The sequence below is a fragment of the Cheilinus undulatus genome, linkage group 20, assembly GCF_018320785.1.
Source record: "Cheilinus undulatus linkage group 20, ASM1832078v1, whole genome shotgun sequence".
Taxonomy (NCBI): Eukaryota; Metazoa; Chordata; class Actinopteri; order Labriformes; family Labridae; genus Cheilinus; species Cheilinus undulatus.
The window spans coordinates 35,552,545-35,580,099 of NC_054884.1; the positions used below are offsets into that span (position 1 = coordinate 35,552,545).

General features: G+C 38.9%; 1 protein-coding gene across 3 annotated transcripts; it reads left to right on the plus strand.

The window, feature by feature from the left end:
• The first annotated feature begins 84 nt into the window (after positions 1–84).
• Positions 85–26,736, plus strand: ndel1a (nudE neurodevelopment protein 1-like 1a). Of its 3 annotated transcripts, XM_041815635.1 has the most exons (10): positions 85–186; positions 5,839–5,935; positions 13,268–13,421; positions 17,596–17,744; positions 20,091–20,227; positions 20,383–20,556; positions 21,029–21,123; positions 21,261–21,406; positions 21,548–21,582; positions 25,425–26,736. In XM_041815635.1, exons 2-10 carry the CDS (start codon positions 5,850–5,852, stop codon positions 25,433–25,435), a joined length of 987 nt encoding a protein of 328 aa, XP_041671569.1. In that variant the 5' UTR covers positions 85–186; positions 5,839–5,849; the 3' UTR covers positions 25,436–26,736. The 3 variants fall into 3 exon arrangements, with proteins under 3 accessions (XP_041671569.1, XP_041671567.1, XP_041671568.1); XM_041815633.1 differs by lacking the exon at positions 21,548–21,582; XM_041815634.1 differs by lacking the exon at positions 21,548–21,582 and having other exon boundaries at positions 25,428–26,736.
• Positions 26,737–27,555: the final 819 nt, after the last annotated feature.

Consider the following 27,555-nt stretch of genomic DNA (forward strand, 5'->3'; position numbering starts at 1 on the left):
TAATGAAAAAGCTGCGATTCTTCTTCCGTTTTTTTCGGGTGTAGTGCCTTTAAATCCCAGCAGGGAGCAGGCGGAGGAGGGGGCAGATCATCACACAGCGGAGGAGACGGAGCACGGTCGGCCTGAGGAGCTCACACCAAGGGACGAAATGAACCGATAAACATCACGGTTTGGGGCTATGTTCAGGTACAGAATACCTTTTAATTTACTACATTTTGTCCTCATTGATATTTCATTAAAACCTGTGTTAATAAAGGTGCATGTCGGCTTGTATTTCCCTGCTCGTTTGTTCGGTTCGCGGCTGGTTTGCACACCCAGTTTGACAGCTGAGCTCACAGCATCCCTGATTGAAGTCGCTACTACTGCTGTTATTTTTAGTCCTATTTATGATGCTTTCCTGCACATTCTCATATATACGGGGGAGTTTTTTAAGCGTATACAATAATTAAACGTTTCTTTCTCTTGCTGTGACTGTATGGTCTCCATTGCCATATACTGTGATAGTGCTCAACAGGGTAATTCTCATTCTGATTATCACTAAGATAGCCTTAGAATTTGAAGATTTTTTTTTTTTTTTAGTTTTTTTTTCCCCCGAATTTGATGATAAATACCATCTTATACCTTCTGCTATAAAATCCAGTCACACGATCATGAAGCTCATACAGTTTACATGAAGGAAAATGTATAAATACATGTTTAATTTTCTCTAATAACATTTGAGTTTCCCTCCTGGCAACACGCAGTATGTTGAATTATTCAGGAGATCACAGAGGGAAATATTTAATGGGAACATAAAGATGAAATCAGTGACTGCAAGAGCAGCCAGGGCCTCATTGTAGGATTCAGTTTTTATTCCCTTATTCCTTGTATTTTATCCAGATAATCTCCAATTTTGGGGATTTTCTGAATGCAAGTGTTGTGAGAATGTATACGATTTATATTCCTTTATGTGGAAATGTGCCCTTTTACTTTTTTGAGGCATGAATATGCACTCTGTCACCGTCCCTTGATGGTTGTAAAGTGTTTTATTGAATGTCAACAGAGTCGAGCTGGAGGTGAGTGTTATTTACAGCAACAAACACCAGAGGCATCTGCTGACCTTGGTCCATCTCTCCTTCTCTTATCTCATCTTTTTCATACTATAACTTTTAATTTTCTCAGTCTGATAACGCCATCACTGCCTACGAGATCAATTAAATGGATAGGTTAACACCTTTAAAGTAAGATCAAAGTCCGTCAAGCATATTTAAATGTGTGCTGAAAGCTTGGCGAAGGTTTTTACTTTAATTTGGTGGTTCTTTGTATCATCGACTAAAAGTAAAAACTAAAAAGGGAACAAATGACTAAAATGTGACCAACGTTAACGAACATTTTAATATAAAGACTGACTAGGGCTAAAATTAAAAGTAGCAGCCAAAATTAACACTGATAGTGAGATGATTAATGTCACCTGTGTCCAGCTGAGCTCCAGCTAAAAGTGAACTAGCTTCAACGCAAACACAGGGACTGGGGAAAAAGATAAATTAAAGATTTTCTGCCCTTTTACCATAATTTAAAGCTTTAAAACTTACACCAATCATAACACTGTGTTGTTATTGTATTAAATACAACATTTATGAAATTATTTGTGCAAATCGATTGTTTACATGCCAATAAATCAATTTTTTTAAATCCACGTGGCTAGAGAATAATGTAGCCCTCTCAAACTGCTGTTTTAACAATTTTTTTAATGGCTTAAAGAAGAAGGGAGCTTAAGTTGTGACTGTGGAAAGCATTAAAAGAAGAAAACGTGCTTTTGGAGATGAAATCAGCTCAGATTTCATCCAACGGTGCAACAAGCTAAGCTAACTATCAAGAGCTAACTTGCTAAGTTTGTAGCATGCAGTTTGATTTCCGTTTTCACTCTTAGGTATGGAAAGGCAGATATTATCTTGAATATTACTTTAGAAGCAGTATTAAATGTGTTATATTAACAAGCGTGTGACCCTCAAGTTGAAACCCCCTTTTTTTTTTAAAATCCAGAAAGTGCTAGCTTGGTTATGTAGCCATTGGCTAGAGTGAGTTTCCTTAAATACTGTTAGGCTCTTCAAAGATATGGACGTCTGTCATCCTTCTGTTATTTTTTTGTTACTTGAAACTTAGGCATTTAGTGTTTTCAAGTGTGTTTTTTTATTTTACCTTTATTATTTTACAAAATATGACGCTGTAAGCCAGGCTAGCTGCATTAGCTACAGTAAATGGCTTTATTTGAAGTTATATGGATGCAGACTTGAGTGCATCTTCTAGGCTGAACAAACAGGTGTAACCTAAACCATTTCATCAGAAACACCATTAGACATGCTTTATTTTTTGTGTTGGTGATTTGAATACAGAAGCCGTTAGCTTGTTGAGTGAGAAACTCTTTATTGACTAAAACTGGATTAAAATGTTTTTGAGTCTTTGTCGACTAAACCCTATAAAGGTTAAGAATGACTAGATATAACTTAAAGTAAAAGGCATACAATCAAAAAACTAATAAGGTTACATTTAAAATAGCTGCCAAAATTAATAAGACACCTGGCTACAGACATCAGACATCCATAGACACATGTACACATCCAATCAGCGAGCCGGTTTACCAGGTCTGTGTGACAAATCTAGCTAAATTGCTGATAAAAACTAGCCCAAAACCAAGCCCAATGCTGAAATTCAACATTAGCCAGTGAAACCTCTGCCACACCACATATACTGCTTGTGAGCGGTGTGGCGCAGCAGATCTTTGGTTGTGTGCCATGTTCTATATTTTCCTGCTTCTCTGCTGGTTGATTAAGTTGTATTTGAGGTAAATACAGTAGGGGTTGCACAACTTGAGAATGTTTAGTCGACTTCAACAAGTCATTGATGAAATCATGAATAATTCTAGGAGAAGGGTATAGTTTAAAATAACCAACAGTTTATATAGTTTGAAAATCATAATCCATATTCTCCTTAGAACAGGCAGCTAACAAACTTTTTTGGTATGAGCACAAACAACAAAAGGTTAATATGGTATATAACATACCAGAATAAAATAGGTCCTAAGACTGAATCTTGAGGCAAGCTTTTAGGACCTCCAGAGAGGAAGAGGTGGATCCAGCCATCTGAACTTATTGCCAATCAAACAGTTGGCAAACCATGATGCTGCTTTGTATGACATGCCAATGTGATGAAGCACATTTATCAGTAAATTGTGGTCTATAGTGTGAAAAACCTTAGATAAAAAGATTAAAAGGGCTACACATTAGGCATTGTAATTGCCTAATCTGGTGATGAGTGACTAGTGGACTTCAAGCAAAAAGAGTCATCACACAGCAGTAAAGTCGACTGGACAACTAGTTGACTAGTCTATGCAGCCCCTAAAATACAGTCATTTATTCTGCTTTGGTTATTAAATACACATACACAAGACATCAAAAATGGGCCCACTCAACCATGGGCAAAAAAATCTACCCGTGGCAGCACATAAAAGTAGCCCAGAACTGTGGACCTGGCAACCCTGATCGGCTCACGTCAGTTGTATGTCTGCATGATTTGGAAAAATAATCTTTTTTTTTTTTTTTAACCCTCATTATTGAGATTGCAATTTAATTTGTGATTATTATTTAAGTTTATCATCTCGTATTTCTCAACAAACAATCAACAAATCACTGCATACAAACACAAACATAATATTTGGTAGATGAAACTCGGGCTAGAAAAGTTTGAAACTGTATCTAATTGGAACAATTTTTACTCATTGAACATTCTTTTTAATTTTATTGAAGAGAGTCGTGTTTTTATGTCTTACTCATTTTAATAAAACAAACAAACAAAAATAAGGAAAGTTGGATTTTTGCAATTTATTCTAGAAAAGACACTCAACTGTTTCCATGATATGAAGAGTGTAATATCTCTAAATTCGGCTGACTGAGATTACATCTCGCACAAACCAGCTGATTGGTCATTGGGATGGTGTGAAGGTGAACCTAATCTTTGTCCTCATTGCATCTACCTGGTAATCTGACTTAGTTTTAGCACAAACATAACAAGCTTATGTAGAATTATGAATTATTTTAACCTCATTTTGTTGCTCTTAAATTACAGCAGACTCTGAGCCAACCAGAGTGCATTTATATTCATCTCTGTAATCACAGCACAATAACTATTAAGACTTGTATCCAAATAACCCTCAGATAATTTTTATCTCGCTTTATGATAGTAATTAACAGAATGCAGTTGTTCCAGCGTTATCTCCTTAAACAAATACTTTCCAACGGCATGCAGCACAGGTTTGTTTACTGAGCTAAACTGTAAATAAGTCCACCGGTCATGATGTAATGCATTACAGGGACCTGGAGACATGGCCGTATCTCTCCTCTGCTACATTAGCGTGTGTGTTTTAATGAGATGCTGAATGGACTTAGTGAAACCTATTTGCTCATTGGTGAATGAAACTGGTAGCAAGGATGATGTTAATGGGTTTCTAAGTTCTCTAAGTGTAACCGCTGTGAAACCATCATCCCATTACTCTGCATGTCCTCCTTTGTCTCCTTTGCTGTAATTACCCATCAGTCTCCTCTCTCACTCCCTCCGCTGTGCATATCGATGGGGTTTTGGTCGAATGAGACCTCACTGATTAAACTAATCAACCTGTGGAGGGTGACAGCTGCAATCACGTAGCATTATTGCTAAATTGCTATCCTGCACCAGGATAGGTGTGTTTGTCATTGTACCAGTGGAGTTGATTGAATTGTACCAAATTTAGGTCACTAAATCGGCTCTCCTGGCAGGTTAACAATAGATCTGTCCCACCATACTCTGATTTCAAAGACTTCCTTCTCTCTTGGTAAACTGACTGAAGATCACGCCTTTTGGCTGTTTGGTTTCCAGATCAACCGCCTTCTTCTCCAACGTTTGTTTTCTACAAAGTCAAAGCAAAAGAAAGAGAGATGGAACACAAAAAAAATCTTTGTCCTGAGCAAGCAAAAAGTCTAGCATTGTTTGGTTCAAAGGTTTTAGAGTTTGTGTTGATTCCCTTCCTTTGTAGAAGAAATAGGAACTTAGTAAAGATGGTAAATTCAGATCTGTTAATGCCAAGAGCTTTCCTTAAATCAAAGCTTGGTTTATGAAGCATTTAATATGTTCTCTTTTGCTCACACATAGTCATGTTTTTGGATTTGTATCCAAATTTTATTGCTAATTATGAGTCAAGCTGATGAATGGGGCTCCTGCCCACAAAGTTACCCTCTGGGAGTTTGTATTTCTGTCAAAAATCTGCAGTTTACTCTCAGTATTTTGGCTGACAGAGTGTTATTGGAGATGCTTCAAACGCTCCTGCCATTGCTCTGCTGAATGTTTGAGCTTATTCAAAGTAGTGTGCTGAAGCTGTGCCAGATTTTCATTTCCATGAAAAGTGCATCTTCAGGCTCTTATTTAAGGCTAGTTTAGGGTGCATTTAAATTTATGGAAGTCTTTATTAGAGTTGAAAAGACTGTTTTGTTTGTAGGAGCGCTTGTTTTGTTCAGGCTCTATAAAGCTGTTTGTGGGTTTCTTCGGAGCAAACTCCTCCGGGTTTCTGGGGCTCTGGGGGAAGTGTTTTGATGATTTATTCCCCGCTGTGGTTCAAAATGATTTTTGAATCTGTTTTTGGCCTGCCTTTGAGAGGTTTTCTGAAAGAAACGAAGAAATTTGAAGGCCTGACTTCAAGCTAAAAAAGAATTTACTCTATGATAGACTAAAAATGTTAATTTGTCACAACAGATTCAGTGCTCTGTGTAATAAAATCAAACCTTTTCATTGCACCTTTTCATCACTCACGTTTCCTTATCTCTTCTTCTACAGATTTGTTTGCCATGGAAACAGAAATGACACCAAAATTTTCCTCCAAAGATGAGGAGATCGACTTCTGGAAGGCTCTCTCCCTCAAGTACAAGAAAGGGTATGTAAACGGGATCATACTGGAGGTTTTATACTGCATTTGCTGCAATAATCAGAATAATACTACTCTAAAAATTTCATTCAGTCAAAAACTGACATTTAAAGACTTAAATCAATCCTAATAACCCTACTAACCATGTCTTATCTTGCTGATTTTTTAGTAACAACAGACTAGTTAACTGTGAAAAACAGGTTTTTAATGGAGTGAGGGGTAGCTGTTCAATTTCTGTCCCTAATACCCATATTTTCCTACCCTGCTTGATATTTTACTTAGAACTTGTCACTAATCTCCTTTTCTTTTTAAGCCTGGCACACACTAAAAGCTTTTAAATATCTTAACCGAGTTAGAAAATGTGAGAAAGCCCACACATGACGGCAAACGATGACAGATTTAACTGGTGTGTGGGGTGCAGCAAGGTTGTGAACACAGCACACCACAAACTAAAGCCAGTGAACGATTTTCAGACCATTTAGACAATAATTTTGAACCGCCCGGCTCGCTTGGAAGTTGTGGGCAGTGGGCGCCTGGCTTAATGGATTTGTTCACCAGCAGCCAGAGTCTCCACCCTCAGAACTCTAAATGTTGCCCTGTCAAACTTGACATGAGTGTAAACAAGCTAAATGTGGCTAACCGTTAGCTACCTGCTACATTTAAGTCCAACTCCACTCTTTGTCATTTTTATTGTGGTATGTTTTACAGCCTTGGTTCCCAACTTGGGATCCAGGACCCCCTTGGGGAGGCACCAGAGATTGCAGGGGGGCAGGATGGCTTAAATGATTTTGCAATCTAAATCATAATAAAAACCCGTTAATTAATTCCTGATGAAATGGCTTCAATCTCACCTCCAATTTCCACATACAGTGACTGCGAATGGATGGGGATGGAAGGAAAAGATCAATTTAACATTGTACCTGCAAGGTATGGTCAAATAAAAAGATTGTTTCTTAAGTCACTGCAACCAAAATGCTAAGTTGGGTAATTTCCATTATTCACCGGCATCAAGCTAGCAAATTAAGTTGTACATCTTGTTCCATCTGAGAGAATCCCAAATTTACTTCAAATAATTGTCCATGATAGTCACAATTTGTTATGAGGGATGCTGTCAAGGCCTTGTCATCTATCTGTGTTCCCTGCCCTCTCTTAACCTCAGCCATTTTATCAAACACTGCTGAGACGGGCTAGCTGGCTTCTTTTTAGCTGAAGGCTGGTGTGCGAACCGATGCCATAAAGTCGTGACCTTCGTGTGAATGAACCATGGGCCACTGCCAGGTTATTTATTTACTGCTGAAATCAGGTGACCGGGGCGTCTGTGTGTATGAGATAGATGCCATTCTCCCTTCTGCAAGTAACTGCCATAGACTGACTTTGAAATTTAAGGTGAAAAAGTTACATGTTGTTGATTTAAAACGCTAAATGCTGGCTATTGTTCCCAGAGGATGGAACATCACATGAAAACTGATGGATTGCAAATTGGCCTGATGTTCAACGTGTCCTTACTCACAGCTGTTTAAAAACATCTGCTTCCAGTTTTTTCTGTCTTCCAGTTAAAGCACCTCGTTGTCAGCCTCATTTGAATCACAGATTTTTATGTCTGAGTTTCTGTTTAGATCACAAGATCAGATAGAAACACTGCTTCTCTTTGTGTCTGTGGGAACGACGGCTCATCACAGCAGGAATACATCAGCTTAGGACCGTTTGATCTGCTCCCTGTTATTGGATTACAGCCTTTTTTATTCTCACCGTCTCAATTAATAGTCCTTGTTGACATATCCAGTGACACTGTTGGAACAGTTTCATGTGGGCCAAGCAATGAAAGCTGCAGTGAAAACCTCTCCCTTTCCTCTCACAAAGACACAGATCCTGTTTCACATGTAACATAAAAGCCTCTCATGTCTCTTTGTCTGCAGCTCTTTGAATGGTTTACACCACACTGCAGCAGATAGAGCTGGCTGTGATGACAGCCCAAAAATGTAAAGATGTAAAGATTACTAAAATTAGCTCACAACACCTCACCTGATTAAGATGTGATCTCTGAATCTCATCATCCCGTGTTAAAGGAAACAAACCTTGGCCTACACCCTGTTATGTAAGAGAACAAAGACAATGAGCTTCCTTCATAGTTGAAGCTGCATCCGTCCTGTTTGTGTGCGTGACTCAGCTGGATCTAATCGGATAGCAGCTTTAATAATTTCTGATTTTAAAGTTCATTCTGAAGTCTGGAAGCAGCAGGTGATGAACTGTTTGTGGTAGCTGTTCTTGGGCTGTCAGTAAAATGTATAGAGCATGCATTATTTATCATTGTGGTAGGACTTATGAAAGGACAGTCTGGACAGTCAGTCCAGGAAGTTCATACTGGTATCAGCACATACCCAACACCTTGGTATCGGAATCATTGTTAACGACAGTAACACTGCACAGGTCTGAACAAATAAAACAAAGTATGGACTGTGTGATCATGGTTGCACAAGTAGAGACCAGCGATAGCTTCAACAGGCTTGTTTCACATTAGCCGTTAGCTGTAATGCTATCCCTGTGATGTCTAGCTCGCAGGTTTGTTGTGTTGTCTGAGTATTTCACTCTGGCGTGGCATATCTTGCAAACGACTTGACTCCTGTTCAAGTTTGTACTGCCTTCAATGTTTTGGGAGCCAAAATAAGTCCAAACATCCGCTACGATTGCTGTAGAAGCCGCTCTGCTTGATAAGTACGAGTAACCAGCTCGCTCAGACTGGAAGACTCGTGTGATCTCGTCTAAACAGAGGAGAAGAGGGAAGAGTCAAATGGCTGCTCAGGTTTGTCATGCCGTTCCAGACTGAATTGGATCAGACTGTGCACTTCAATTCCCACCTCTAGGAAACCATCAGTGACCTGCAGCATTAAAACTCATTTAAACCTGGTGAATTTTAGGGATGGGACTGATCTGATCCAATATTGGTATCGGGTCCGATATGGACGTAATTAATAGATCGGATATCTGACTGATGGCGCCGATCCAAGGGAGCGATCCAAATTCTTCTACAGTTTGTGGTAGACCATGAACGCACCGCAGTCTAACACATACAGTCTGTGTGTAACTGAGCTAGTATTAGTTAGGGATGTTCTTAGCTGTATAATTACCTAGTTGATTAAATGTAAATCTGTATTTAGATTAGTTAAAACTAGTCTAAAGATGAGAGAACACAAAGAAGAGAGGCAGGGATGTTAGCCTGATAATACTCTCTACAGCCAGCGTGGCTAGCATTGAAAGCTAGCGCCGCCCGCCTTGGTTCCGCTTTACAGATTAATATCGTCCTTTGATATTTGGCCTCTTTTCACTTCACTATGGGTGAATAGTCATACGTGAGCTTAACCCTTGACAGCCCACATACCACTTTATTTCCATTTACTACTTTGGAAAAATGTCACACCGTGGTTTTCCTACTGTATGCTAACATGTTAGCCACCGCCGAGCTTCTCATTGTTTACATCCGGTGAAGGGTCAGAGAGGAAGGCTGCAGCCATTAACTGAAGCTACAGCGGTCTCCAGTGGTGGGAGGTTCATTAAAGCGCATAATAGACAGGGATTTCAATTCCGTTTTTTGGGTAATGTTGATATTTATTTTTTAGTAGTAGTTCAAATAAATTTGTTTGGAATATTTTAAATTCCATTTTTTTTTTTTTTTTTGCTTTTTATTAAGAGGAGCTGGGTGGTTTACTACAGCCTCATGTAACCTCACACATTATACCAATAACAATAAGAATTGTAAAAAAAAAAGAAAAAAAAAAATATATATATATATATATATATCAGAATCAGTATTGATATCAGCACATATTTATCAGAATCGGATCGGAGCTGAAAAAAGTGGATCGAGCATCCCTACTGAATTTTAAAAGTAGTGAAAGATGTCCTGAATCTATGCAGAGAAACTCACATTTTCCTCCTTTCAGATTTCAGTAGTATGAGAACTTATAATAAAGCCTTGTGCATCACAAATTTTGGGGAAAATGTCCTATTTTTTGGTACAGAAACAAGCATTTCTCTCTTTTGTTGTAATATTTTTGTATTAAACTTATTTAAAGCCTTGTGAAATCCAACAGTAGTGAAACAGTCCTGAATCTGAGTGGGGAAACCAACATTTTCCTCGTTTGAAATGCTCTCCTTCTTGCCAGTGATTCCCTTTTATCTGCTCTTCAGAAATAAAGTGTGGCATTTTAAATAAATGGTTGTAGTGACCGTGAAGAGGGAGCACCAGTCTGCCAGTAAGTCACAGCCAACATTTTCCACTGTGAACCAGTTCAAAGTGTAGCTGAGTATTTCCACCTGCAGCTGAACTAAAGACTTTATAAATGGACTCTCTGGCTCCAAGCCACATCTAGCGCTCTCTCCCATGATGCCTGGTTAGTCCATTTGCCATTTATAGACAGCTGGATGTGTGTGTGTGTGTGTGTGTGGGGGTGTGTGTGTGTGTGTGTTGAAGTGTATTGGACCGAGGACGCATCAGCAGACGGTTATATAACCAGCACTCCGCGGTAAAGCCATGGTGTCGTCAGATGGCATGTGGGGCTGTTCTGAAAGTGATGTCAGAGTTCTGAGAAGAGTAGATTTAAATCCACACGGATGTTTTTTTGGGTTACGTTGTTGTTGTTGTTGTTGTAGTTGTTGTTGTTGTCTTAAAAAAAAGCCTCAAATACAGGATGCAGGTCTTTAGATTTTTGATGCATTCTATTCAAAAGATGAATTATAATACCTTTAGTGATTTTCTGACTTTACAGGCATTGACACTAATAAGTCAAAATATTCACTGGTAAAACTTAAACAACCTTAAAAGTGAAGCTGGGCGTTTTTGTTAATTGATTTGGATTCTAAACAAATTCAGTGCAAAAATCAAATCATGTATGAATCTGTCAAATTAACTCCATATCAGGGCTGATTTTAGGATCAGACCTTTAGGGGTGCTCAGTTACTTAATTTTTGACATTTTAAGTTCCTCACTATCATACAGTGTCTATAAACAGTATTCCCCTCCTTGGATGTTTCACCCTTTTATTGATTTTTTAGTGTAGCTTAAACTGTATGCTGGACAATTAATCCTCTCCGAAGCCGTAGTTCCCCTGCAGACTGAATAAGATTGTTCTCCAGGATTTTCATTTCACCCTCTACCATTACAAGCCTTCCAGGGCCGACTGCTGAGAAGCATCCCCACAGCATGATGCTGCCTCCACCATGCTTCACAGCAGGGATGGTGTGTTGGTAGTGATGTCAATGTTTGGTGTCTTATCCACTGGCCAAAAAGCTCCACATTGTTCTCATCAGACTAAAATACCTTCTTCCACTTGACAGTGGAGTCTGGACTCTAGTCCAGATTTAATGAGTTTTCTTCAACAGTGGCTTTCTCTTTGCCACTCTCCCATAAAGCTCTGACTGGTGAAGAACCCAGCCAACAGTTGTTGTCTGCAGAGTCTCTCCCATCTCAGCTGCTGAAGCTTGGAACTCCTTCAGAGTAGTCATAGGTGTCTTGGTGGCCTCTCTCACTAGTCTCCTTCTGGCATGCTCACTCAGTTTGTGAGGACGGCCTGATTTAGGCAGATTTACACATGTGCCATTTTCTTTTTATTTCTTGATGATTTTAACTGATCTCTAGGGGATGTTCAGTGCTTTGGAATGTTTTTTTTTTAACCATCCCCTGACTTACACTTTTAGTAACCTTTTCTCTGAGTTGCTTGGGGTGTTCTTTTATCTTTGTGGTGCAATGGTAGCCAGGAATGCTGATTAACCAGTGCCTGGAACTTCCAGACACTGGTGTCTTTATACTACAATCACTTGAGGCACATTCACTGCACTCAGTTGTTTACTTTACATATCTTTATTTAATTGACAAAACTTTGTAGCAATTTGTCTCCACTTTGACATTAAATAGGGTTTTTTGGGTCAAAAACACAAATAATATTGACCATGACTGATTTTATAAAATAACTAAAAGGGTGTGAATACTTTTAATAGGCATTGTATTTTGCATCCCCATACATTTGCAAATTTTTGTGCACTACTATACTAAGTGAGTCTTTTTCCCAGCATGTAACAATATTCTGGTTAGGCTAAAGAGCATAAAAATAAATTTGAGTCCTTTCATCAAAAGAAATATCTCTTGCATTATTAGCTAATTGGGTTTTCTGCCATTTTAATGAAGGATTCACTTATTCTCTGCATACCGACATGGAATTATCATTTTAGAATTTAGGATAAAATTTAGATATATGCAACATTTCTGGTGAACTTTTAAATCTGGTGGGGTATTTTTTCCTGTTCTAATCATTGTAGGGATGCAGAGATGAAATGTAGGCGTGCTTCTGAAAGGGGTCAAAAATCTGCCATGCTTCATGTAGATGTGCAACTTTACAAATTAGACACAAATGTATGTTTTTTTTTTTACTTTGCTGACTAAGATCATTCCTTAACCAGATTCTAAAAGTCTAACATAAGAAACAATGACAGTACCATCATTGTGATCTACTCTTGTACCACAAAATTTTGCTTCTTGATAACCTTATTATGTTTTTGGATATTCAATTTGTATTTTTAGCTCTATTGTTGTAAATGAGAGTTCTTAACCATCTTTATAGTTAAAAGTTGATTGATTAATTAAACTACCAGTTTTTGGACAACAATAGAGCCATTTTGCAAAAGGAGACAAGAGGCCAGGCTTTGGATGCATACATAAATGCCTGTTGGTAGGCTGGTTTTGCTCTGTTGTGGCATTTGTTTACCGCAGGATAAATCTGTTTTCAGACTTGACCTTTTAAAGTCATGGCTCAGTACCCACAAACATAATCCAATGTGATTCACTGCTCCTGTGCTCTATTGGAAGTTATAAAGTGCTCGCATCAACATGAGAAATTAAATAAAGCACCAACAATCAACTCAAAGTTTGATAAAAATGTCAGTGAAATTGTATGATTGGAAAAATGAAGTTCGGTTAAAAGAGCAAGATTCCCTCTGAAATGTTGTGGATGAAGTAAAATGTGGAAGACAACTGAAATATAGTTCAAATACATCAGAAAAGGCACCCAAATAAATCTTGATTTCCATCTCAGATTTGGCCAAAATAGCACTATGAAGAACTTTGACTGAACCTTGTATGATCTAAAAACTGGAATATTTTCTGAGTAGTATCTGGGTCAGTCCTCTGGAGGCCACATGCCTTCAAACAAAGATAAAAATAAGTGAAATCTGTGAGTGCTAGTAAGCAGTTTTCTATGTACAGTAGTTGATGAATGAAACCACCAGGCCTGTGTTCGACCTCCTTCTGTCTCCACTCATTGTCTAATGGCTCTTCTTTCTCTCTGCCCGCAGCTGCCAGGATGCCCAGGAGGAGCTGCTGGAGTTTCAGGAGGGCAGCAGGGAGCTGGAGGCCGAGCTGGAGGCTCAGCTGGGACAGGCCGAGCACCGGATGAAGGACCTACAGTCTGAGAACAACAGGCTCAAGAATGAGGTGGAAACGCTCAAGGTAACTGCTGTTGCTGTGTAATCCAATTTTTCAATTAATTACCCGGTCTTAGTTTTGGATGTTCGACATTTCCTAACCAAAGATGCTCTCTTATTACTTTTGCCTCACTTAGTGCCTCATGAACCACAGGGGTGCAGCTCTCAGACCCCCTTACTGTCTACTTAGGCAGACTTATCCATATGTCTACTGAAAGCCCTGAAGACAATGACTTAACTGCACTAAAGACAATGATGTTATTGCTGTCATATCATCTGAAAGACCTTGAATGTAGAGTTATTAGATTTATGATGTGATCAGCGTTATGTATATGTGTAATTTCAGCCATGCATTAACCTCTGCTGTAAGCAAGTACAGCGTGTCTCGTTGTGTGCCTCTGGATAAATATTTGATGCTTTTCTTTCTTATATCACCACTCGTCCTTGAGTGCTGTCCCATGGGAGGAGAAGTGAAGTCGGGCTGTAACAGCTGCTGCTCCCCTCCATGTTCTTTCTTCCTATTTATTTGTTCTTTTAGGCCTGCAGCTCCATCTGCATGTTTGTAAGAGGTCATGGGAATATTGAGTTCACACCTAGGAGTGGAGTCCTGCAGGAGGCAGATTCTGTGCTATCTAAATGATAATCTCTCTGCAGGAAGCTGCTGAGGTACCTTTTTTTTGCACACCTGCTCCATCCTCAGCTGTCTGTCTACATGCAGCTGATCTCTCATCCATAATGCATCAGGTTGTGTCTCTCATTCTTATTCTCGCCCCATAATCACCAAAAGGCCAGTGGCACGTTTCTGAGTCTGTTTTCAGCTCCGCGGGGGCGAGGTGTGTGCCAAAGAGTGTGTCGGGTTCAAACTAAACACATGGCTTTGTTGTGAGGGAGAACACAATAGGTGGATTGTTTTGGGAAACTTTGCTGTGTTTGCTTTTCAGGAATATGCTTTTGAATTCTATAACAGAGCTGTTTACTCAACAGGGTAGTTCACCCTCAGGTGAACAATTTTAGTGCCAACGCATGTTCTAAAGAAAGAACATCAGAAAATACAACAATGGAGAGATGTTTCACAGAATATATCAACAATTAAGAAGTAGAAAACATTGTAAAATTTAATCAAAAATTCACGAAATGTTAAGACACATGACAGTTATGTTAAAAAGGAAGGAATAAGGTTCAACTGTTGCTGTGTTTTGTGTGGGTAGTGCTCATTTTCAGGACAAAACAGATGTAGTTTAGTGGTTCTTATGCCCTCAGTACTCATCAGTGTTACTTCTCTCTTACTGACCAATCAAAATCAAGAAGGCAGTACGACTTCTGATATCTGCTTTGTCAACAGCAATGGCGGAAAATGGATCTGACTCCTCTAAAGTGTGATGTTAAAGTCTACAGCTGCTGCCAGTGCTAGAAAAAAGGCTCCTTTTAAATTGTTTAAAAGGTTTTTGGTGATTTTGCGATGAAGGACAGTGCGATGATATTTCATAAAGCTTTGGTTTTCGGCTGGTGAGTCAAGACCCAAAAGTGGGCCACGATGCCATTTTCAGTGCGCTGATGGTGATGTGCTTTTATTTGAAGGATGTGTCTTCATCTGTTATTTTTCCCAGCAAGTCCAAACTGCTCAATTTTCATTAAAAATATTTGGTTATGATTGAAGAATGTAAGAAATTTGGGTGGCTATTTGTTAAGTAGGTCGAGATGGGTCCTAAAGCTAGACAAGCTCAGAACCAGTGTCATTATGGGTAATACGACAGTATTTCATATGTGGTGCCATTAAAAATGAAGTTCAACCAAGCCTGCCATCAGAATTAGCTCGACCCCCAAAAGCTCAGTATAAAGGCCCTCCACAGGTGTGATTTAACCACACGTGTGTTGATTAAGTCCAATCAAAGATTAACGATTCAGATTAAAGATTTTAATCTTATAATGATGATTAAAGATTCAGATTAAAGTGTGATTTATCAACACGAGTGTTGTTGGGTCAGTAAGGCACTGGTGCTACCTTCTTGGCAAACATGCTCCTCCTTTGAGGCTTAAAAGTATGTCAGCAGGTAATTGTTGGGTTAGAACATTCCCCAGAAGGCTGCCTCAGTTTCTCTCTTTTTTGGCATCCACATTGTTCTGCAGGTCATGGCCCACAGTAGCTAAGAAGACTGACAACACAAGCCAAATAGTTTGGTTCTATGGACCTGTCCACATTGTGGTTCATCTAATTTTGAGAAACATACATTGTAATCATCAAAGCTGTGTTAGATTAAATATGGTTATTACTGCTTAACTTTACCCTGGGCTATGCTATCCCCCTTGAAGCTGGCCCGGTGAAAGGTTTTGTCTGGGAACCAAAGGGAAGCAGAAGGCAGCTCTTGCCATGAATTGCTCTAAAACTTAGGTTATTGATGCTGTAGGAGCAAAAAGCACTGTACAAGGACACAGAGCCTGTTTTGTTTTTGCCAATATTGAGAACTGCTTTACAAATAAAGTTTAATCATTCATGTTAGCAGGGCTGAAGACTTATAAGAAAACACAATTACATTAAAACTCTTAAAACTTTGCAAAATAGAATACATTATTCCCCTGAAAATCTTGAAAACATATTTTAAAGAAAAAGCTTTCCAGAGATCAAAACATTGTAGGAAATCTTGTCTCTATACGGCCATGTCTCTATTATAATAATGTTTTTTATTTGAAATCATTTTTGCAAATATATATATATATATATCATTTAAAAAGCACAGCATGGCCACTGTCAACAGGACATTTCTGAAAATGCAGAAATCTTACAAAATACAATATTAAACATAATGTTGAATTCTGTACAATGCTAACACAATGTCCCAGCAGCATGCAGCACTATTGTTCTCTACACTTCATCTGTTAAATATTTAATTATCTGCCCTGTAAAGTCAATTTTCTCCCTAAACAGTTTGACATCTAGGGCTTTTATTTTGAATGCATAAAATGGGAAACAGAAGTGCAGTGCTTTGTACTGACTAGTCTTTGGCAGCAGTGAGCTGAGTACTTGAGCCTCCATGTTGGCACAAATTGAAGTGTGACATCTTAGTCTTGGATATTATTGATTCACCACCGTCTCTGCTGGGTGAAACCGGAGCTAAGCTCAGTTGAGTGAGAAAGAAAACTTTCCTTTTGGACACTCCCAGCACCATTTCCACCTCTCTTAGTCTTTATATCAATCAGAGTGAGGGAAAAGAGAATAGGAGAAGGGCAGCAGGGTAGAAACAATCTGTTTTATAGCACTGCTTTTCTCAGAGGCTGTTAGGACTTTTTCACAGGATACAGCTGAATTGAGCTGATTTTATCGCAGACACTCAGTTGCACTGCATGCTGCAAAAGCACACCAGTTTAGGAAAAAGGGGGGGATTTATAAAAGAAGAGATTTCTAAAAATGCTAAATATTTTAAAAACCTATTGTGTGGTAAAATAAACCGTAAAACATACTATTTTATTAAGGACCAGAAACATTAACTCTGACATTTTAAAAAAGGGTGTTTCGGGGATGGCGTTGCTAAAACATCTACCATTTCAGAAGCTGCATTTTATTAAAATGTAATGTTGAATTTCTACAAACATCCTAGAAAAATGTAACAAGCACAGGAATTGCAGGAGTAAAAAAAATGTTGTAATATGCCTTTAGTGCTGTGTTTAGATTAATGTAATACTGTTCATAATTAAACACATTTCCTTTGGTTTTTTTGTTTTTGCATCTGAAGGCTACCATACAGGAATATCAGAATTCAGCAGTAACTTTAATAAACTGTATTTGTCATGTTAATGAGCTGTGCTGAATGAATGAGACTCTGTAAACAGATGAGAGCTGCATGCGTGTGGTTTGTGTGTCTGCAGCTCGATCAGCCTGCACAGTAACAGCAGATATAGGTCAGACGTACAGACAGCCCCAGCCGTACTTATTGAGCTGATTGTCTCACAGTGAGTGGAAATATAGGTCACACCAAGCATCGCTGCTTCACCAAACCGTGGGGAATGAGGGTGGCACTGAAAAATGGATGATCGTTAGTAGGTGGTGTGGGTTTGGTAGCTTTTTAAATCATGCTTTTAAAAATATCTAAATCATGTTCTAATATATTCCTCTGCTGCCCAGCGTGTTCTAGTTAAAATAGACACGATCGATGTGAGTCTCTCTCATCCTGTCCTTGCCTGTCCTCCTCTCCTCCACCCTTTAGGAGAAGCTGGAGCAGCAGTACTCTCAGAGCTACAAACAGATCTCCATGCTGGAGGACGACCTTGGACAAACACGCAGCATCAAGGAGCAGCTCCACAAATATGTCAGAGAGCTCGAGCAGTCCAACGATGACTTGGAGAGAGCCAAAAGGTCTGTTTCAACTCTATAGATCACTGGAGTATGATAGTTTAAAATCACAGTAAACCCCAGATGAACCCCAGCTTCATTTAGTCATTTCTCCTTTAAGAGTTTCTTAGCTATTTAAATCTACATTCTGCACTGAGGGAAATATACTAAGTCAATAACTGTCTGGATTTGTGGCTCTTTAGTCATGACTTGTCCTCCCTGTGCAATATTCTACTTTTACTGCCCTACATTTCAGAAGGAAACATTGCACTTCATTTAACTGACTGTATTAGTTACTTACTAATTCAGGTCCTTCCATAAATGCCATACAAAAGGATATAAAATGTGATGTTTTATTATGTTGTTTAGTAAGTTTTTTAATAAAACAATCATTATTTAAATGTCAGTCTTCAGTAGATTGATGAATACTCAAACAGCTATGTAATTTATAAAATACTGAAGATATAATACAGCCAATATCTCTATTTGAATATAGATATTCCATTATTTTTACTGACTCCTGGTTGTGATAAGGTTGATGTTGGTCAGTCGCTGTAGTTATTCTGAAAGCTCTTTGCAGCATCGATTCCCTTTTTCAGCGCATGTTTGGTGCATGTCTTCCCTCATTCTCTCTCCCCATATTTCCTGTCGCTCTTACTGTCCTATCAGATGAGTTGCTAACTTTGCGTTACAGGTTGTAGAGAAGCTAAGTTGCTAACTTAACCAAAGAAGCAATCTATTTTACTCAACATTTTAATGTAACATTGAACAACCAATAGTTTTTGTCAAGTGAAATAGATGGTTTCTAATTAAAATTAGTGCAGAGCAATGCTAAACATAAGGGCTGTCCAACGATTAAAACTTTTATCGCACTTAATCTCTGCATTTCTGTAGTTAATTGTGATTAATCTCCCCATTTGAAATTTCACTTCTTTTCATTCAGCAGTTTTTGTTTCATTTTGAGCTTTTATACTAACCTCCTTTTTGAATACAGGCAACTTTTATTTTGAAAGAAATGACGGAACTTCAGGTAGACCAAAGATTATGATATGAACCGAATCACTGGTAAAAAGAATTTGTTATAGATTGAAAAAGAAAATAAACAGTAAAACTGGTAAATGTTAAGAGGTTTCAGATGTTTTTTGGCTTGTCCACTAAGCTGTTAAGCTAACAAACTCAGACGTACATTCCAGTCCATCTGTTGGAAGTTTAAATTTCCTTTTAATAACTGACTGTGACTTTCTGATATTGATTTTCTTTGAAAAGCACATCTCTAGTCAGTACCCTTTAAGAATGGCCCAGACACTGTATAAAACATGGACGTAGTCTCAGTGATGTCAGTCATTGGTTTCTGAAGTACAGTTTTGAAGCCCAAGACCACCATACTGGAAAAGCTACTGGGAAAGCTACCTCACACTTTGAAAACTGAGCTACAGTCAGAGAGGTAGCCCCTCTCAGTCATGCAAAACTCCTAACCTTGAAAGTAACCAACTGAATGAGTTAAAACAATTCAACCCAGTACAGATTTTACCTGTGCAGAGAAATGAGCTATATAATATAAATGAGCTAACCCTAACCTATTTTGTTTCTAAAGCTGGCTGTTAACATGCTAATATCAGCTGTAAAAATGGTCCTTTGATTATGGGACCTTATGGGGATTCCTTGGCTTTTGCGGTCAGCCTCAAGTGGACAGTCAAGGAATTGCATTTTTTTGCATTTCTACACTGGCGTCTTTTGTTGGCGCTGGAGATTACTGCTTAAACTGGACACATACACTCTACCTCCATCAAATGCATTAGCAGTATACCTCATCTACAATACTGTAACGTGAACGATCTAATGATTTATGTTGTAGAAAAATACAGGGAGAGGTTAAGTTTCATGTTGGCCCTTAAATACTTTCCCATAGTTGCACGTCCATGTTTTGTGTCCTATTAATATTTGCTCCATCATTAATGCTGGAAGCTCTGTATTTACCCGTTTTAATTTGATTTGCCAGCACATATAAATAGTTCTGTGTGTTGTGAAGTAAGGATTTGTTTTTCAATTTTGATAATTACAGTTACATAAGGGCAAATACCTAATGATCAAAAATGCTGATGCAAAGGTGCTATTCCTCATCAAACCATCGGATAAAGATAAATCTACATGAAAATTTAAATCCTTGTGATAATTAGCTAATGATTGAAATGTAATTGATTTCTAGGTTGAATCAGAATAAAATCAATTCTGTGTTTCTTATAGATGTAGTCATTGATTTCTTGTGAGTAGTTAAATAATCATGATTAGGTAGATCTATAATTCCTTAGTAATGAAATGAATCTAATTAAATGCCACTCTTCATTTCTCTCCTACTCTTTCTCTCCTCAGAGCTACCATTGTGTCTCTGGAGAACTTCGAGCAGCGTCTGAACCAGGCCATCGAGAGGAACGCCTTCCTGGAGAGCGAGCTGGATGAGAAGGAGTCTTTGCTGGTGTCTGTGCAGAGATTAAAGGATGAAGCCAGGGGTGAGTATTGACTGGATTTAACTAATGAGCCACATTGTCGATAGCCTGCTCCAGCTCATTAACATACTGCTGAACCTCCACTCATCTGTTTTTCCATGCCTCTATACAGAAATCTTTATTCTACTTCCGCAGTTTAACTCTCTTACATCTTGTAGATTTGAGGCAGGAGCTGGCCGTCAGAGAGCGACAGTCGGACGTGAGCAGGATGTCTGCTCCGAGCTCGCCCACACAGGACAACGTGAAGATGGACTCGGCAGTTCAGGCCTCTCTCTCGCTCCCTGCAACCCCACTGAGCAAAGGTCTGGACAACGCCTTTGCCAACACAACAGGTAGCTGCAGACTGTTTCCCCTCAAGTGCATTTTGTTTACTTCATCATGCATGTTCTTATCATGCAAGCACAGACATGGAAAACCAAATCAAGCAGCTGTCTTTTTAACTTTAATGAATGCTTAATTATTTGTGTAAAAAAGGAGTGTCGTTGGTTCTCTCAGAGGGAAATAATAAGCCTAAAGGAGAAAATTAAGCATTAATTATTTGCAGGGTGTGGCATCCAAAGCAACAGATTTCATGCACAAAAGCAGAGGTTATGAATTAAATTTGTAATCATGCACTACACTGAAACTAGCTTTTACTATCAGATAATTGGACTTTTGCCCTGCTTTGGGGAGTTTTGGGTTGTGCAGAATCTCCCTGAATTTACTGACATCACTGCATTAACTAGTCTTGCTTTCATGCTAGCCTATTCATTGTCTTTGTGTGATTTTAGCATATCTAGTAAACTACAGGCTTTTCCTTCACAGCTCTGTCAAATGGCTATGGCAGCAACTCCCCACTGACTCCGTCTGCAAGAATATCGGCGCTCAACATCGTCAGTGATTTACTCCGTAAAGTAGGGGTGAGTCTGTCCCTCTAGATGTCCAGATTCAAGATCTTTTCTTCTCCTCCTCGACACCATATATTTCAAGAAGACAGCCTTTGCATTTCAACCAGAAAAGTGAGCTTCTTCATCTTTCTGCTGTCGTCTCCCTGCAGGCACTAGAGTCGAAGCTCGCTGCCTGCAGGAACTTCGCCAAGGACCAGAGAGCCAGGAAGGCGTACGCTCTCGACAACAGCAACACGCTGAATGCAAACACAACAAACTACTCACAGTCGTTCCACACATCGTACTTTGACAAAGCGTAAGTGAAACCAAAGCTCTCCTGCCATTTGTTTCTTCTTGTGTTGTCATTTCAGTCTCTTATTGTCAGGGGTTGAATTAGATGTAATATGATGGTAAAAGACTGATGTGTACTGCGTTTGATGTGCATTTTTCCCAGCAGGACAGAGATGGTCACATTCCCTTCGTTGATTCTGGGTAATTTAAGTTCATTTGCCTGTTTAATGAGAATTTTTGGGCATTTGCATGCTTCTGCTGATGTTAACAAGCCTCTTTTATTAGAGTAGAACTCGTATCAATAACATTACTGAAGGCTTGACGACGTCGTGGGTACTAACTATTTAATGGGTGGTGGTTTGATGGTGCCTTTTAACTCTGAGCTTCATGAATAGATCTTTCTTTCTTTCTGGGTACAGGACTATTTACAGTACATTTTATCACAGCGTATGACTATTCCAGTTCACAAATTTCAAAAACAACAGCTTTTTGGTTGCATATTTTGTATATCAATTTTTTGATTGGATTTAGGATATCTTGTAGAAGACCCAAACAATGATTGGCCAGGTTACATGTCTGTCACCAGATGGGCCCATCTTTCAAAGCTTCAGGCTGATACGCTTGTTCCTAGCCAGAGAATGACCACCAATTAGTGTCATTTTAGGAGAAAGGAGTGGTAGCACCTGTGATTTAATTTTACTTCAAGCCTGTAAACAATGGCTACTAGGGAAGAGATCAGTGTGAATGCAACTATAGCTGTATTTTAGCAGAACTGGACCATTTCTTTACTAAATGATGAGCAAAGAACCACGCTGACAGCTCCCCTTGGTGGAAAAGGTCTCCCGACCAGTTTCAGCATGAGTTTGTTTCACCAACTGGCTCCTCTGTTGGTGAACAGTGTTAATAGCTGTCCAGCTTGCATTATGTAGTTACCACTGCCTACTACATCATGTGTTTTTTAAGGTTCTTCCCTTCCCAAAAACATCTATGGGGTGTTGCTGGGTGGATGTGAATCATATCCCATGTGAAGGATGTGTGAAACAGTCCATCTGCCACGTCAGGTTAGGAAATAGCAACATGAAAACAAGGAATCATGTCCTGGCATTAGCAGCAGCTGAAAACTTGGCCCTTGAAAACATGAGTCGGTTCAGTTTTTCCTCAGCCAACATGGCTGATCGGTCTATGAGGGAGAACTGACATTGACCAGCACTGTTCTAAAAGTTAAGTTATTTTGTTATTTAGGGATGCATGCTATTATCTGCATGATATTAGTATCCACATCTGGTATTTACAAACAATATTTGGCAATAAAATCTGAATCTATCAGCTGTAAATACTGGCCATAAAAAAAACCTGAGTCAGCTGAAGTCCTTTCTTTATTGATTGCTCCTTACACTTAAACCACCTGTGACCCCTTAAAACCCAATTTTAAGATGTGTCCCATGCGACCCAGTTTCAAGTCTGGCCTGTGGCTCCTTTTGTGCATGTCTCTCCCTCACTCCTGTTTCCATCTCTATCTCCTCTCTAATAAAGGCATAAAAAAGCCTCAAAATGTCTATCTAAAGATGTGTTTTAAGGACTGAAAACTGTTAACTTTCATCTTCAAACTTTAAGTTAAGCGTTTTTAAATATTAAATTTTTAAGTCTGAACTACATTTGAATAGCTGTATTGGTTAAAAATTATTTGTAAATATCAACAAAAATCAACTATTATGCATCCTGATTTTTATTTTATCTATGTGAATTTATAAAGGACAGTTTGACTTGTGTATGCTGCTACATAAAAAGACAAAAAAATTCCCAGGGTGGGTGGTCTTTCAAAATTTCATTGCTTTATTTTTTTTAAACCATTGCTTTTTCATTTAGTGGTTTGTGTCACTGTTTAGCCGTTTTCTCCCAAAACAGACCTATATGAAACAGGAATTATCCTGCATTTGTAAACAGTGAAACTAGTTTTCAGAATCTGTTAATTTTGTGTGGATCTGTTGGAAACTGACTATCAATCTTGGCTGTCTTTCTGTGTCTTTATGCCACATCCCTCCTCTTTGCTGGTGATAGGAGCGGAGCCTGGCAGTGTCGCTCTGTGTGTATAAAGTTTCTGCTGTGTCAGAAAGAACTGAAGAGTCAGATGTTGCATAATGAAGTAAAACACACAGCAAGGTCATTGTCCCTCTGGATACAGAGCAGGATGTTTGTTATGTACACCGTTCACTCTCAGTGGGAAGCAGGAGAAATCAGCTTCTCTTACTGTAATAGAAGAACATCTCTCCACTTCCTGTCAGGAATTCCTCTGCACTGGCTACATTTAGCTTCATAGTTCTTATATCAAAATATTATGGGAATGGCAACTTGCATTGGTCTTCAAAATCTATTTAAACATGAGTGGAAAAAGAGGAATAAAAATGTAACACTGCCAGAGTTTTGGTGCAGACACTGATATTGTTCACATTTTCTTTCCTGTTCCCTTTCTCTCATCTCTGAACAAATTTTCCAGTCATGACTCAGACGTCAACAATCCAAGGCTTTCCGTGGTCCTAGTCCAACTATGACCCACAGTAAACCAGTTTAACCAGTCAGTCTGGATAACTGAAGATTCCTGCCACTTTCTATGTTTGAGTTTTATTTTTAGCAACACAAAAACTTTACATCATCTTTGTCTAGCTGCTGCAAATTCCTCTTTAATGGACCTGAGAGGAAGAGTTCACAACAGGAGGATTAAGAGCAGTTTGTCCTTAAATTACTGGTTTTAAATCTGTTATATAACGCATATCTATGGAGGTCAAAATCTGCAGGAAAGAAAAAGAGAAGGAAAAGATTTCTGTGGTGTTTTATGAGTTAATGTTCACATCAGGATAAACTACATTGTTGAGCAGTAAGATTGTATAAAAGCCATCAAATTAAAGCCTATAGTAGTATTTCTGTCTATTTGTTGGAATAACAAACTTCTTAGTTGATCTTGACTGTCCTATATTGACCCTGGACTTTTTTTAATTTCCTTTTTCTGGCAGAGATGGGCTTCCATACTAAACAGCTTTATTTATCATTGCTGCTTCTCACTAAAGGTGCTTTTCGACCTGGAAATTTCCCTAGGAACTACGGATCTTCTAAGAAATTCTGTGCTTTATCATCTGCAGGGACCCGGGTCTAAATTAACCTCGGGGTTAGAGAATCTTTCACCTTTTTTTCCCAGCAGAATCATTTTAATTTAATTTTTTATTTTATTTTTATATCTTTTATTTTATTTTATATTTTTAACATTTTCTACATTTTTAGATATTTTTTATTTTACTTTTTTCACTTTACTTTACTTCACTTTTATTGGTGAGAAATAACAAGACAGATGAGTGATCCCAGCTCAGGAGGTGGTTCTTTCCCTGGAAACTATGGGGGGAGGAGCAGCAGTGCTGAATGATTCTGATTAGTTTCCAGGTTAAAAACTACACCAGTGACTTTTAGATGACCTCCCAGATCATAAGCATAAACAATTCTTACTTTTCTCTAGTCAGTCCTACACCGGTTTCAGACTGGAGGCGTGTCCACTTCCTTTTGGCAGCTCAATTTCCTTTCAGTTTGCTGGTAACAAATCAGGGCTTTCAGCCTGCCCGTATGAATACAGCGTCTCGCACCTGTTACACCCGTCTCACATTCAGAGAATCTAAAGAATAGAGGGCTCGCCTATTTTTTCCGTGAGCTTGTGCCAAAATATAAAACAACTACTGTATTACAGCTAGTAAATGCACCATATTAGGCTCCATGCTGCAGAAACAGCTGGCACTGAAAGAGAAACACAGCTGCAGAGAAACAGCACATTGTGGACTTTGCCAAACAAAACCTGAATTGTCACAAAGGAGGAGGGTTTACGTCTTTTCTTTTGGGTCCAAAACCAGCGGGGAGTCCCTAGGATTAAAAGTTCTTGGGTCTAAAAGCAGCTTAAGTGACTTTCTTAACTTGAACATCTCCTGTTTGTTTTATTCTAAGCCACATCCATCATTTTGAGCTCTTGCTTTCCCTGTATAATTCTTTATTTTCCTTTTGTCTTCCAGCAGGCCGGTGAACGGACTGAAGCCTGGAGCTCTGACGGCCATCACTGCCCCTCCTGCTGCCTCCTCTGCGGGCTTAGTGCCCCTCGCTGTGTGACGTTAACCCCCCATCCCCTCCTCCCCAAAAAGCCGGCCCGTCCTGCCCTTGAAAACCTGCATATTAAAAGAGAAGGACAAAGAGGGAACACAGATGTCTGAAACTGTCAAACTGTGTGGGTGTATTGTTTCTCTGGAGCCTCTCCTTCACACTCTTGTACCAACTCGACTCTCGTGCTGTGATTCTCAGTCCCTGTCTGTATATTTTACGTGTTACTGTGTCTGCTGTAAAGACGGCGCCCTAGCAACTCTAAAAGACTTCCAGAGAGCCTCACCCTGACTTTTAAAACATAAAAAGATGATAATATGCAATTTTAGACATGATCTACGGAAGCCCAAAGTGGACATGGATCCTTAAGTTTCACTTTACCTCCTTTTTCCTGTGATAACTAGTGTTTTTTGGGGTTATTCTCCCAATTATCATAGGAAAACTAGAAAAAATAGAATGGATAGAAGTTTGTTCACTCAGGGCTTCTGTAGTGTGCTTGGCTGTAATCTGGACGTCTTTAACTAGCAATAACATAAGTTTAGGCCACAGTTAAGAGCACTAATACTACTGAAATTTTAAAGAGAATTTAACAGGGTTAATGCGTTGGCACATGTGCAGATGTCCTTGATAATTGTACCCCGTTTGGTTTCTGTCTGCATTAATTTTTAATGTTTTAAAACGTCTGACATGTGAGTGTCACAGGCAGACGTTCTAACCCTGATCTCTGGTGAAGATTTCCATGTTTTTGTCTCACCTCCTGACTCTTGTACATACTTCTTTTTTGGTTTCTAAGCCGTCTTAAAGAGAGAAGTGGCGTCTCTGTGTCATTGTAGTACGTCTAACACCATCTTTCCTCTGAACTATGTGACATAACGTGTACAGTATTTGGTCATATTGATCGTTATTTATCGACAGACTCCTCAGAGGAGCTGTCGCCGTGTTCGGGCCAGTTATACGAGCGTTCTTGTACTGTGTAGTTGAAGTGTTTTATCCGACGTTTTTTGAATTTATTACTCTGCACATTTTTCAGTACTGTACAGAAAAAGCAAGAGAAGCACTTTGACTTTGTGTGAACTCAGTTTTTTTTTTTTCATTTTTATTCAAGTGCAATATCACCGGTTTAGCACGGAAGACGAGAGCGGCCATGCTTGCAGATATTTTCCCAGTGATGTCTTGAAATCACAGATTTAGCTTTCGGTGATTAGATGCCAAATTTCAGGAGACTGGGGGTCAATTTGCTCTCTTAAGAACATAAAAGTTTTCTCTCTAAAATCATCTTGAATAGAAAGTCTTGTTTCCCGGAGATACAGAGTGAAATCAACCTGTATTAGACGGAACAAACTTCTTTTATCTTCTGAGTTGAAATAACTAACTGAGGTAACAGCTTTACACTCACTACAGGCACGGCTGTTCTCGTTTCCTGTAGTTTGTTTTAGTTTCTGGGTTTAATTTATTTCAGACTTCTTTCACAGCATGTTTTGATTAAAGATGTTGTAAACATCTAAATGTGTGTGCTGTTTCTATCACTTCTTATTTTAGAGGAAACTGAGGCTGCAGCAGCAGCAACTGGCAATAACAGATATTTAGAGGTTGAAAAAGTACATGACTGCTGTATTCAAGTAAAAGTACAGATAATCTGGTTAAGATTTACTGAAGTTGAGTAAAAGCACTGGTCCATAATTCGAGTCAAATAAAAGTAAAAAGTATTGAATTGAAAGTTTACTGTAAGTACTGAGTAGCTGCTGAGAAGTAGAATACCTAGTAGAATGAAGTAGAATCTGATCTTTCCTTATTGGTGAGAACAACAGGATCTCCAACCAGGTTGTTCAGGTAAATTAAGTCATATTTTATTAATCACTGAAGGGAAATTTCAAAGTTTACACTCTATTGTTAGACCTGCTACAAACAAAAATACACCTGTTTGTGCATGTGTAAATACACATGCACAAACAGGATCCCCATGCACTAATGGAGAGATGTCAGAGTGATGGCCTTGCTGCTCTTGTTGAAACACTGCCGTGAGCTGTTTGGGGGGTTCAGTGCCTTGCT